General features: G+C 36.4%; 1 protein-coding gene across 4 annotated transcripts; it reads left to right on the top strand.

Annotated features, from left to right (window-relative positions):
- Positions 1 to 8,516: 8,516 nt before the first annotated feature.
- cirbpb (cold inducible RNA binding protein b) lies at positions 8,517 to 13,128 on the top strand. 4 transcript variants are annotated; one of them, XM_053513240.1, is made up of 8 exons: positions 8,517 to 8,609; positions 9,592 to 9,691; positions 9,778 to 9,884; positions 9,982 to 10,093; positions 10,189 to 10,399; positions 10,558 to 10,619; positions 10,974 to 12,783; positions 12,979 to 13,128. In XM_053513240.1, the coding sequence occupies exons 2-7, from the start codon at positions 9,592 to 9,594 to the stop codon at positions 10,979 to 10,981; spliced, it is 600 nt and encodes a 199-aa protein (XP_053369215.1). In that variant the 5' UTR covers positions 8,517 to 8,609; the 3' UTR covers positions 10,982 to 12,783; positions 12,979 to 13,128. The 4 variants fall into 4 exon arrangements, with proteins under 4 accessions (XP_053369215.1, XP_053369216.1, XP_053369217.1 ...); XM_053513241.1 differs by having other exon boundaries at positions 10,977 to 12,783; XM_053513242.1 differs by having other exon boundaries at positions 12,690 to 12,783.
- The last annotated feature ends 254 nt before the right edge of the window (positions 13,129 to 13,382 follow it).

The following is a 13,382-nucleotide window of genomic DNA, read 5'->3' on the forward strand; positions in this document are numbered from 1 at the left end:
GTTACTGTAGGCCTGTGGGAGCCGCAGATACACCCTCGGCCATGGGGGTGGGGCAGGCGTGCGTCAGTCATTAAGCACTGCTACACACCCATGGCAACAAGCATTGTTTGTGTACAAGCCTGCCAGGACACGGCGAATGTCTGTCTCCCTCTGTTCCCGGGACAGCGCACACAAGGGACAGCAAACATGATGCTAACACCCTTCTCGGATGCTTCTTTGGATTTTCTCTAGAGCTTGCATTCCCACATGACGCTTTAAACTTCATTAAAAATATTTAATGAAGAGCCTCTATTGGAGTTGTGTTATTATTATTGACACCTTTACCTATATTTGGAACCACACAATTATTGTGCGTTAAGAAGGATCCATATCCATAAAAGGATCCATATTAAAGCATGATGATGCTTTCTCATATCTTTTGCAACAGGGTCAAGCTCTTTGGGGGAGGCAGGGACTGCATGTTTCCATGGCAATGGGCTTGCAGGCTCTTCCTCTGAGGATGAAGAGGCTCTGTAGCAATAAGGATGGCTTGCTTGGAATGTTTTTTAAAGAATTCTGTACTCACCTGGCCTTCTTCCAGGCAGAATACACAGAATGCAATCGAAGGCATTCCCCTGAAGGTTAAATGTAATTACCCTTGCGCAAGTAACAAGTGTGCCTTAGTAAGGATTTAATGGCTATTGTTTCTGTGTACATATTGGCAGATGATAGATAAAGGATTCCCATAACACGATCCTGCATATGCTGTAATGCTTATAATAATAAGGTGAAGTGGTGGATTAACACAAATCTGTGTGGTGAAAGAAATGGTATGAGTCATGGGTTTGTTTATGCACACATGTATGATTCACATGCAAACAGTAACATCCTTCCCTGCAGCATTACACACAATTAAAAGACAGACATGTGATGTATAGATTCTCATTTCAAATAAATGAAACGACTTTATACCAATAACTTCATTACACATTAGTTTAAGTAAGATAATATGCTAATGCTATTCCATTTCTTTTTTGCACTGACACTCATTGACACAAATTTTCTTTGAAACACTTTCTGTTACTCAAATTAAACTACTACCCACTATTTCCCAGAACTGATTTAAACACACAGATGCATGCACACATATTCACGCCCACTCGTGCTCTCTCACACACACGAACACACACATGCACATGCACACGCAAACACACTAGAACCACTAATGCTGGAAATAAGCACTACCCACCTCCGCATTTGGCTTGTAAACAAACCTGGAGTAACAATGAGCTCATGCTTTACCCCTTAAAGCCACAATGCCAAGAGGTTGGGTGAAGTCTCATAACTCTAATGTTTACTTTTCAAAGTGTAAAGCCTAAGAGTTTTACATATTATTCACAGTAATCAGTCATAACATTATGACCACCTGCCTAATATTGATTAGGTGCCCTTTTGCCACCAAAACAGACCTTAATGAGACCTTTTTATGGAAACTAGCATTAACCTTTTTCTGTTTAAGCTAAAATAGCTCTTCTTTTGGATCAGACTACACGGGTCAGCCTTCACTCCGCATGTGCATCAGTGAGCCTTGGGCACTCATGACCTTGTTGCCAGTTCATTGTTTTTCCTTCCTTGGATCACTTTTTGGAACATCCCACATGAGCTGCAGTTTTGGAGTTGCTCTGACCTAGTTGTCTAGCCATTACAATTTGGCCCTTCTCACAGTAGCTACATTTTCAATATCTCGTTACAGTACTATTGTGGCTGAAAGTGGGTGGGATATATTAGGCAGCAAGTGAACCTTTTTTCCTGAAGTTAATGTCTTGGAAACAGAAAAAATAGGTAAGCATGTAAAATCAGGGGAAATCTTGAATTTACTTATGGTAAACTTTTTTTTTTTTTTTTTTTTTTACCATTTTATAATGATACATTATAATGATATATTTATACATTTTACAAGATATCATTGGTTGGACCAGTTAATAAGTACATATAAATAGATGAAACTTATATATATATATATACTGACAATAAATAAATGTGTGGAATTCATTCTTTCAGATACAGATGTGATGTTCAGGGGACACATTTCAAATAGAGTACTGTATTTATATTTAACAGCTTAAACTAAACACAAAACTCTAAATATATTATAGAAACGTTGGTAAAATGTGTTTCTCATGCTTGTTTAATCTCGTGCTAGTTTGTAACTTTTATTGCTAAACTTAAATAGCTGTACTTTCATATTTATGCAATATGATTAAGTTGTAAAAAAAAAAAAAAAACATTATGTAAAAACAACACTTCCATTATAAAGGCAGGAAGAACTGTCCATTCTTTTCTTAGTGCTGAAAAATGTAACAAAATTCTTGCAGTAACACTTTTTATGAGGTCATAAATCATTATAATCTTACTCTTTTAATTTAAAGCTTAAAAAAAGTTTGTGCTCATGGAGTTTGCATGTTCTTCCAGTGCTTGGTGGGTTTCCTCTAGGTTCCCTGGTTTCCTCCCACAGTCAAAAAAACATGCAGATTAGGCTAATTGGCGTTTCTAAATTGCCCGTAGTGTGTGAAAGTTGACTGGAGGTCCTACCATGGTCATACAAATGGTCACTATTGGACTCCTCTGTCCCTGGTCATCCAGTAATCTATGAACTTTTGAGGTTCATAGGTTAATGGATGTTCACATAAGTTATTTTTCCTCTTATGATATAAAGCAATGCCAAATAAAGCAATTTTATTTATTTATTTATTTATTTATTAAATCCAATTCAGAATTTAATAAGACTGTATATTTCAGGTGTAGTTATTTAGTCTATAATTAATCACTATGCAAATGCTTTAAATTGTTCTCGGCTCTTTTTGCAAGTTCACTGATCTACTTTCTAAATCGAGACTAGCTTGAAGACTGTTGGAAATGATCCTTTTGATATGATAACATCATTGTGTACAAATACAGCAGTTTGACCGAGTGTTGAGTGTGACAATATGGAATTAGATTATTCAATTATCCAATAGTAAATTAATTATAAATTAACACTTATTATAAATTAACACATGTGTAGGGTTGCAGGGGGTCTGGAGCCTATCCCAGTAAGCTTAGGGCGATGCCCTGCATTAGATGCTAGCCCATCACATGACAAAAGCAGACAGACACTCACAAATCCAATCACACACAATGAATTGTGTGAGGAAACCAGATTACAGATAAGAAACCCAGCAAGCATGTGGAGAACAGGCCACTTTGTTTCTATGACCTACTGTGTCTATGAACTATTCCAAAACTATAGTGAAACTAATGACAAACTATATCTACATGTATAGCTTAGAGAGTGAGTACTGTGATTTGGTCTAAACTTGAGTGTAATTTTGGGAAAGAAACCATACCTCTTAAAATTTTAAATAAGGACTTTTTTTTTTTACGAATGCCGTTTCAGAGGTTTAACAATGTCATGTTCAAATTTTGCTGTTTCACTTTACAAAAACAGTTTACCACCCTTGCTTGAGTAGATAATTTAATATGTAATCTCAAATGTATGTTGTATCTCTATATCTGTATTGCAACCTCCTCCAAGAGCCGTTGCTGTAATCAGAAATTATTCCCAGAACAGTTATTCACAATTTGCTCATACTGAACACATTGGGATCTGTTTTGAGTCCTCTTAAGTTTGCTCTTAACGTTTCCTCTTTATGTCATGAGTTCATCTGCACTATGTTAATGTGTATTTGTTTTTCTCTTGGCATATGCTAGCGTCTGGTATGAGGACCAATCCAGTTTATCTATATAGCAGAAAAAAAAATAGAAGAAATGTAATTTTTACTTATATTTTTAATATATGTGACAATATAAAAACCCTAATAAAATCTCAAGAACAGACCTAAAACGTGTTTAAGGAATAGATGCATAACTTAAATCTTGAAGCTTATGATGTGCACAATTGATTTAAGAAAACTGGAGGAGTAGTTTGGAGACATTTTTTCGGGTTGGAAATATGAAGTGGGTGGTAATAAAATTCAAAGATTATAATTTCAGTGATAATTCTCTTGGTTGCAGTAGAGGCACTATAAAGCACAATAGAATATGTAACTAGAGCTGCTACAATACAATAACAATTTATATTTTGTTAGCTAGGGCAGTGTTTTTTTTTTTTTTATTTAAGGTGTCTCCTGCAGCATGCATGCCCAGGAGTAAATGAGCATGTGTCTGAAAATAGTGCCTTAACTAAGTGCCTTACTAGCATCCCATCCAGGGTGTCTTCCTCCTTATATTTAGCATTCACATTGTTGATGTAATGATGATGATGATTAGTGTTCCTTCATTATATGTAAAGGGCCATGGCCCACAAATAATGTCATGTTAATCAGAGCAGCATAAATGCGGGAAAATATACAAGTGGTCAAAAAGGCTTACATTATGGAATTTACATGGTTTCTCCAAGGGGGAAAAAAAAAAAAAAGTCTAACGCAAGCCACAACTTGAAAATGCTTTGTTTGTTAAACCCCTTAAGCTAACAGGATCAATCAGCAGTTCAGGCTTAAATCTGTCACTTTTTAACTACATTCTTTTCAACTTTCTTTGTAACTATGGAATAATATCCAAAGAAATTAATTAATGAATGTGTTACTAGCTAATTGGCTAGCTTAACACTTCACTTACTAGTTACTTTCTTAAATTTAAGAAACTTAAGTCTAAATTTACATATCTGTGCTTACATTATGTTTTCTGTTTATCTAATTAGTTTGATGTGTATAGTTGCTGCATTTCTAAAGAAAAATCCTACCACTATCATTTCACAATGTTATAAAATTGTAATTGGTTTCATTCTCTCACTGAAAAGCAAAATGTCAGAATTGAAAATATTTCACACTTGAAACAAACAAATACTGTCCTCTACTGTCGAAAAATGTGCTATTGCAGTAGCAGACAAATGCAGACAAATACATACTTATATGTCTGACACATAGAGTATTTGGACCATTTTTATTTTGTCATATCAGTGTTTTTATTAATCACTTTTTAGTTGTACCTAAATTTAGTTTTATTAATGTTTGAACAATAAGAGACTGACAGAAGAGAGAGACAAAGAGAGTGAGTTAGAGAGAGTGAGAGGCTAAATGGAAAACTGTGGTAATGTACAGGAAGCTGCTGAGTGTGTGTGTGGGAGGTTAATGCAGAGGACAGAACTCAAGTTGGTCCTGAGGTTAAGGTATTTATAATCTGCTGTTTGCTTCACCTCATCCCCCGGTGTGTTTTATCTTGTCTTGTGTAAGAAACAAGAAAACTATCTAGGTCAGCATGCATGGGTAGTGCACAAGTATGCAGTTTTACAAAAGAGGATTTATTTTTTATAAACAAATTGTGATGAATTATTATCAAACATTTGAAATTCTGCAAAACCAATAATGCAATTCAAATTATGCTAAGGAGATACATTTCTGACATTAACTACAGTGCATATGCCATTGTCCTTTTCTGAATTTTGCATTAACATAACATGTCAAAATATCTGGTTTTCTTTAAAATGTATCTTGAGCCATATTAAAACCCCATCATTTTATTACACATTCTCATTTAAATGATTTCATGGCTGTTATTTGACTGCTGGTTCATGCATAAAAGAGCAAGTCATCTAATTTCACATGTTACCAACTTCTGAAGAAGTGCCAGTGCAAGCTACAAAAGCCATGAGGCTGCAAATACAAATAAATCACAAATGATACACTACCTAAACAAAGTGTAGTGAAAATAAGCAGTATGCAGTGTAGGTAGAAGATAATTGTGAATAAGGAAATCATTCTTTTGATCTAAGTATTTGTAGATGTGAAAAAGAGAGTCATAAAGTAAACAGCAATGTGATGTTTACCACAAGCACAGAAAGGCCTAATTGTGGTTGATTAAAAGATGCATAAAACACATGTAGTATGCCGTTTCAAAGTCTTATATATAGATTAAAAAAGACAAATTCAACTAGGGTGATCAAAATAAAACACATGAGTGCAGAGGGAAAAAAAACAACTGCTTATGATTAGAATATAAGGCGTGATGTCCTCAACCAAAATTATGCTTCAGGAAAAAGTCTAAACTGCATCAAAAACTTAATTGTTTTTTCATTTGACCCCCAATTTTTTTTCTATACTACAAGATGAAAAGAAAACAAAAGTATTGTGATTTTTGGAAGAAGTGTTTAAGTTCAAATAAGCACAGTGGAACTCGTATTCCAAAACACTCGTAAACCAAATTGAATTTTCCCCACTCTTTTCACACACGCATGCATACAACCGAAACACTGTTTTATCAGAGAAATAAACAAGAAATTTCTCTAATGACACTTAGAGACAATAAGCAGAGAAAGAAAATGAATCTTTAACCTTTCTAATGAGACTTGCTTTTGCTTTACATATGCGCTGTACACACATGCATACAGACACAAAATAAAATATGAGCAAGGCCCTTAACCCTTAACTGCTCAGATGTGTAATGAGATAAAAAAAAAAAAAGGAAGTCGCTCTGGATAAGTCTGCCAAAATGACTAAATGTAAATGTAATGTAAATTCCTCAGCGCAAGAGAGAGAAAAAACAGTGGCCCAGTTGTGATCACGTGAAAACAAGAAGCGCATGCTTGCCTTGCGGAACACTCGCAAACAGCGTTACTCACAATTTGAGGTTTCACTGTAAGTCTTTTTATTTATTCACCTCCAGTAACCATTTAATACATATTATGTTTATCTCTGAGGCTTCATTATTGTTATTGACTCATTATTGTTATTTTTTTACTCTTGTAAAGAGATGCCTTTGTTAGATCAGTCACACTAAAAACACTGTGAATCAATGTATGTTTCAACAAGGTATGTCAGTCATTAAGGTTAGTGCATCATCTCTCTTTGTTATAGGAACTAGGCTGGTAAACTAGTCAGTACATCTGTAAATCTGCAGGACTCTGAGACTGATAAAGTCAAGTCCTGCAGCTTACAGTAGTTTCGTCACCTCTCTTCTTATCTGAATGTCCATAATAAAGAAAGCAATCAGATGGCTGTTTACAACCAGTGTTTCTGAATAGGCAGCTGCAGTGGTCTTGACGATTGTGCAAATGAGAGAGAAATTGTAAAGTGGTAGCTGTAACGGCAGGGGGCAGTGAATAGTTGTGAGGGGTGTTGGACACTCAGCTAATGTGTGTATGGAATGGATGATGGTGCTGGGTGACAGACTAATTTAGCTTGTTGCCCATAGTCAAGTTATTCTCTGCTCTATGACCCATTTTATTGTTTATATTGTTTTTTTATTTATGAAAGAATGCAAATACAGTACATATATAAAATAAATATAAAATAAATAATTTCCCTATATGAAAACTAATGTAACACACACTAATCATCCATTACATCAGCGCCATTGGCAGTTGACATGAACAACATTGATTGCCAGCTATATACCAGTAAATGGATGACAGAATTATAGGCACACGAGGCACAGCTATACACATCAGGACTGAATTCCAGCATGTCCTATCTGATTTCACAGAAAAGCCAATGCTGCACAAATCCCCAATAAAAGTTATGGCCAAGATAGAAAGCCACCAGAACAACTAATGCAACAAAGCCCATCACGCAGTGACCCAGCCTCCAAGCCCACAGATGCCACTTCGATTAAACCCCTATGGGATGAACCAAAGAATCTGTTACCAATGTCCTGGTGCCAGACAAACAAAAAATTTATATTAAAATTGAAACAATATGCAACTTATTTCCACTAATGGAGACAATATGTATATACAGTAAAATATTTAATGCAAACCTTGTTAGGTTATTCTCTTACCAATTCTGCACAGAATTGTACTTAATTGTGTACCTGAACATCAAAAGCTAATTATTATTTTAATATGCATAGTAATTGGTGCACATAGAATGTCAGCATTACTCTTTTAGAAACCATTAACAATATCCTGAAGTTGGCTGAAAACCTTTGAATACCTAAAACACAAAACAGATGTAGAAATTATAATTTAACAATATTTTAAAAGCTCTAAACCTTCCTTACTTACACTAAGGTCAAAAATAGGGTCTTCTTCTTCTATCGGCGGCTGTCTGGCAGCTCCATCTCCAATATTCTCCTTCCGATATACCCCTTCTCCGCACACGTCCAAATTATCTTAATCTGGCCCCTCTAACTTTGTCCCCAAACTTTCTTACCGGCATCTAATATACTCATTCCTAATGTTGTTGATTCTGGTCGCTCCCAAAGCAAATCGCAGCACCTCCAGCTCTGCCACCTCCAACTCTGCTTCCTGTCTTTTTGTCGGTGGCAACTTTTCCAAACCATACAACATTCTCACTATTGTCCTGTAGATTTTCCTCTTTAGCAAAATCATAAGCACAATAGCTGATTCTCTGCATATATGTTAGATTAATATTGGATGCTCCTGTGCCTTGCATGTACTTTGAGTGGCTACTCGGTAGATGGCGGTATAAAGGAGGCGTGGCACAGAGCGACTTCCCCCTTATGCATATTCATGAAATTCTCATTAATAATAACGAGATCTGGTTGTTCATATAGCGGCGCCATTTTAAGAGCGTTCTCATCTCTTACTCGCTTGGCACCGGTCACCGTCCTTTACTTCGGAGAATTTCTCAAAGGTAATCGGTTAAAAACACCGCTTTTGATGTATTTTTATGTACATGTTTTTTCTCCCTTTTTCGTCTTTAGTTTTTTATTGTTTAGTGATTAGAAAAGATGATATTTTGAAAATAATCCTGCTGCTGTTCATGTCATTAGGCCATTCAAAATAGCTAGGTAGCTAATGTGACGCAGATACGGATTGATTTACAGAAAAATAAAATGTCGTTGATCCGAAATGCAATATATCGCTATTTAGCTTGCTCGATGATTAAAGTGTGCGTTTTAAACAGTTTTGCATTCCATAGCCTAAAATAATTTTTGGCTGTAATGTTCAGCTCTCACGGAAACGGAGAAAGGGAAAGCTAGGCCGCAGTAATGTTAGCGGTTATGCTAGTTAGCTTTGTAGCCTCGCTTTTGTTCTTTCGCGAAGAAAGGAGGCGCGTGTTCCGGCCTTTTTATAATTACAGTTGTATTTGCATATAATTACAATTGTTTTTTTTACCACTGTTGAGTTTTGTAGACCTTTTTATCGTGTACAGAAACAATTTGGTGTCGTTTAAATTATATTACTTATCTATTTCCGGCTGAAAATGAAACGGCAGCCATTTTCTACAGTGCTAGCGCGCTAAAAAAATTACACGGATGTTTATGTAACTCGCGTGGAGAAAGGTATAAAATGCCATTGACTCAGATTAATTTAGCTGTCTTGGGTGTAGGTTTTACAGTGTGAGGTTAGTCGTTTGCTTGCAGTTTAACCAGAAACCAGTTTATCGGGCGGGTGAGAAGCTAATGCATGCAGGGAGCTCGCCGCGTGCCGCCATTGTGTGCAACTGCGCAATAGTTGAATGGCCATGTTACGTTAAAGCGTATCGCATGCAGTCCACCCCTCCCCCCAAAATACAAGTTAAGTGTATTTATTAACAGTTTATGTATAAATAAGTGTATGTTAACCTTGTGTAGCAAATCTCTGAAATGTATATTTTGTACTTCTCACTACAGATGTCTGACGAAGGTAAACTATTTATTGGTGGACTCAGCTATGAGACCACGGAGAATTCTCTGGAAGAGGCCTTTTCCAAATATGGCACTATTGCTAAAGGTAAATTTTTTTTCTTTTTGTATATAAATGACATTTGTTTAAATGCCTTAATTCCCAATTAATGTTTTCTACCAAATCCTCCTTAGTTGATGTCATTAGAGATCGTGAAACTGACAGGTCCAGAGGCTTTGGATTTGTAACGTTTGAAAATCCAGATGATGCAAAGGATGCAATGGCTGCTATGAACGGCAAGGTAATCTAGTTAAATGTGCCAAAAAAAGAAAAGATTGTCCCTGTTTTGTGTAGCCTGCTATACATGAATAACTTTTGTCTCTACTCCACCCTCAAAGACTGTTGATGGTAGAACCATTCGTGTTGATGAAGCTGGTAAATCCGGTGGGAGATCTGGTGGTTTCAGAGGTTCTGGTGGAAGGGGATTTTTCAGAGGTGGCAGAGGAAGAGGTGGGTTTTGTTGGCAAATGTTATTATTTTTTTATTTTTTTATGTATATAATGGATATATTTTAAATTATTAAAAAAAAAAAAATTACTTTCCAGGGGGTGGTGGTTATGGGGGTGATAGAAGTTATGGTGGTGAAAGAAGCTATGGTCGTGGAGGTGGTGGCTATGGTGGTGACCGTGGTTATGGAGGCAGAGATCGAAGCTATGGCAGTGGTGAGAGGAGCTATGGTGGAGGCGGCGGCTACTCAAACAGGAGTGGAGGCTACTCAGGTGGTGGTGGAGGAGGAGGAGGATACAGAGACAACAGGTTGGTGCTTTAATTTCTATCTAATAGCTAAATTGTTACTTTTGGACCCATTTGGCTTCCATGTCACTTGTAGCAGGAAACATCTTACAGAAAATTTTGTAATTACTAAAGGTGAATATAATTTAATTGCAATAAAAAAAACAAACTTTTGTTTACAGGAACCAGGGTGGCTATGAGCGTTCTTCTTTTGGTTCCTATAGAGACAGCTATGACAGCTATGGTATGTACAGAACCTCTGAATTGCTCAACACAGATTTGTAACAGAAGTGTAAAACTGAGTCCATTCTGTCCTTGTCAACATAGATATTGACTGACTAGCAGTCTTTTTGAGACTTTGGCGTCATGTTAAAATGTAGCACAAATGCTTGTTTAATACAGCATTCATTCCAAAAGAAACAGTTCTCCATCACTTCAAAATCTACGAACAGTTGACTTAATATGCAGATGGCCATTAGTTTATCCTGAAGATGCTTGAAATTGAGTTTGAATTGTTGCATAGTGGTATCAGTTCTTTATTTGGGAAGGATGTCAAAATGCATCAGTGCCTTTACTCTTCCCTGCTTCTTGTCCACAGCAGAGTAAAAAAAAAAGTCCTGATTCCAAGATCATCCCTTCGCTGGCTGTGTTAGATGTGCTCTTCGAAGATCCTTGATTTTTTTTTTCCACTTTGTTTAATTTGAATTTATTAGTTGTAACATTCTCCTATATAAAATACAAGATGCTATCAGTTTTTTAAACAATTATTTTCATGTTCAAGCTGTCCTGAGATGGTGTCATTATTTTTGGGCATTTGCTGTAAACATTTGAGCCCGTTTTTAGATTGCCTGTAACTTCGTTTCTCTATGGAAATCTGTTTTTTGAACCATACGTTGAATTCTCTAACCAGTTCAGCACAGCCTGATAGCTTCTAAAACCGATTTGAAGTGAAACTTTGGACCAACCTACAGTTACGAATGGATTGCTGTGAAAAGACGGTTTCTATATTAAAAATAAAAAATAAAAAAAAAAGCAGAGTCTTACTTGTAATTGCCTGCTTCTAAAACATTATCAGACTCTTAAAAGAAGCTTGCCAAGCTGTGATGTGCTTTTAGTGGCTGAAGTCCTTGTGTAATGCATTTCTTTTAGTAAAGCAGGGTAGGCATGCTGACTTTGAGCTCACGGCTCTAGCAAGCCTCCTTGGTATTGCTAAAGATTTGCAAAATATTCAGTTCCCAAAGAGTGAACTACTCTGATCGGTGCTGCCTCAGATTAGGAGTTGATTAAGCTCATGGTGGCCCATGGTACTTTGCTCTTTGTGACTTTTGAATAAAAAGAAGTACTGCTTGGAGATCACTTTTATATCCATGTTAAGATTTTGTTCCTTCGGTGAGAGAAATGTGCTGTTTTGTGTACCAACGGCTATATATTTTTTTTATTTTTTTTTTGTTAAATTGGCTTCATGAAGCCCATTAAACAAATTTCTGAACATGCTTTGGATTCATTGACCCGTAAAGATTATTAACTACACACTGACTTATGGGGACCTGTCAAAGGCTGAAGTTTTACCTGGATGGATTTTAGTTAATCTTAAATCACTTAAGAGGGTTTTTGGTGCTTAGCATCTGGAATAAAATTTTCGGAATAATCTGGGGTTACAGAAGAGTAGTTGGGATGGATAAGTTTTGCCACGGTCAGTAATGTGTAATGCTTCATTGCATCCAAGCGTTCTCTGCTAGCAATTTTGGAAAACCAACAATGTCCTTGGAGAATGAAGTGTTGTGCCTACCAACTCAAGAGTCCTCTGAGATGAAAGCTGCTCTCTTGACTAGGGCAAATGTGGAAATAGTCCTGTAATGTGAGGTAACCACTTTTGATCTCCTGTATGCATCCTTCCAACAATTTTATTGTCCATCACATTTTTCTACAAAATTTTGACCAGTGTTCTTTCCTCAAGCTTTTTAGCTGTGTAACTCCTCAATATTGTTCCTCTTTACCAGAAATGTGCTTTATACTAAACCAAAAGGATTGCAGTTTCTCTATTTGTAATCTTAAACTTGTCCCATATCTGTAAATGCTCAATCTCCCAATATTACTACCAAAAATGTCAACCTCAAATGGCCTCATTGCCTTTTAAGGCACTGATGCTTGCCTTGGAAAAACAGTCTAAGCTCCTTGCTCATATTCCTTACATATTTATTGGTTTCTTCCTTGGCCCATTTATCTAAACTGTGCTAATACAGTTGCTAATGCATGTTAATTTGTCCCTTTTGTATCTTTATTGCATACTCGCATACCTTATCTTATGTTTCAGGTTGAAGTACGTGAAACATAGAAGTTTAGGCTGAGCCAGTGTTTACCAGATCAGTGTCTGGGACTAATTTGAATGCTCTGAGTATTGCTAAGAGGTAAGTATGGTTTCCATTACAGCTATGCTCGATTGCTGAAGCAACCACAGTAGTTGCTATAAAACCAGTATCTGAGTTGAATAGAAAAATATTGACTGACCTAGTATTTAATACTGTGAATAAATGTTAAAAAGAAGTGACCAAGTGGTGATGTAGGTAGAGTACTGTAATAAATCCTCTTTAATATTGTTTCAGTTTTGTCTGGACGTGGATGAATGCTCTGCAGTGCAAGCTCACAAGCCAAGCTTCAGCTGTGATCTCAGAATCCAGAAGTCTGTACTTCCTTATAGATCAGGTTGTGAATGTAATGGAGAAAAAATGGCCCAATAAAAGACTTGCAGTTCATATTTTTCTTGTGTTTTACTGTGTAAGCTAAAAATCCTGGAAATAATGCAGTAACCCTACATAATTTATGTAACCTTTCAGTTTAGCCTCCCTTTTTTTAAGCTTAACTCAGTTTTGCTGAGCTCTTAAGAATTAAGTGTTCATTTGTGTTCATAGACAGACCATGTTAAATACAAGACATACCTTTGCTCTAATGCAAGTGATGCTGAATTACAACAGAAAACTTTCGGATATTGAGAGTTCTTAGACGATCA

This window comes from Clarias gariepinus, chromosome 15 (genome assembly GCF_024256425.1).
Source record: "Clarias gariepinus isolate MV-2021 ecotype Netherlands chromosome 15, CGAR_prim_01v2, whole genome shotgun sequence".
In the NCBI taxonomy this organism is placed as follows: Eukaryota; Metazoa; Chordata; class Actinopteri; order Siluriformes; family Clariidae; genus Clarias; species Clarias gariepinus.

What these genes read in the sequence shown, in the direction of transcription:
- cirbpb (XM_053513239.1), top strand. Translation starts at nt 9,592, where the DNA reads ATGTCTGACGAAGGTAAACTATTTATTGGTGGACTCAGCTATGAGACC. An exon ending in TGGCTGCTATGAACGGCAAG is followed by an intron (nt 9,885 to 9,981) that starts GTAATCTAGTTA and finishes CCACCCTCAAAG; the next exon opens with ACTGTTGATGGTAGAACCAT. An exon ending in CAGAGGTGGCAGAGGAAGAG is followed by an intron (nt 10,094 to 10,188) that starts GTGGGTTTTGTT and finishes ATTACTTTCCAG; the next exon opens with GGGGTGGTGGTTATGGGGGT.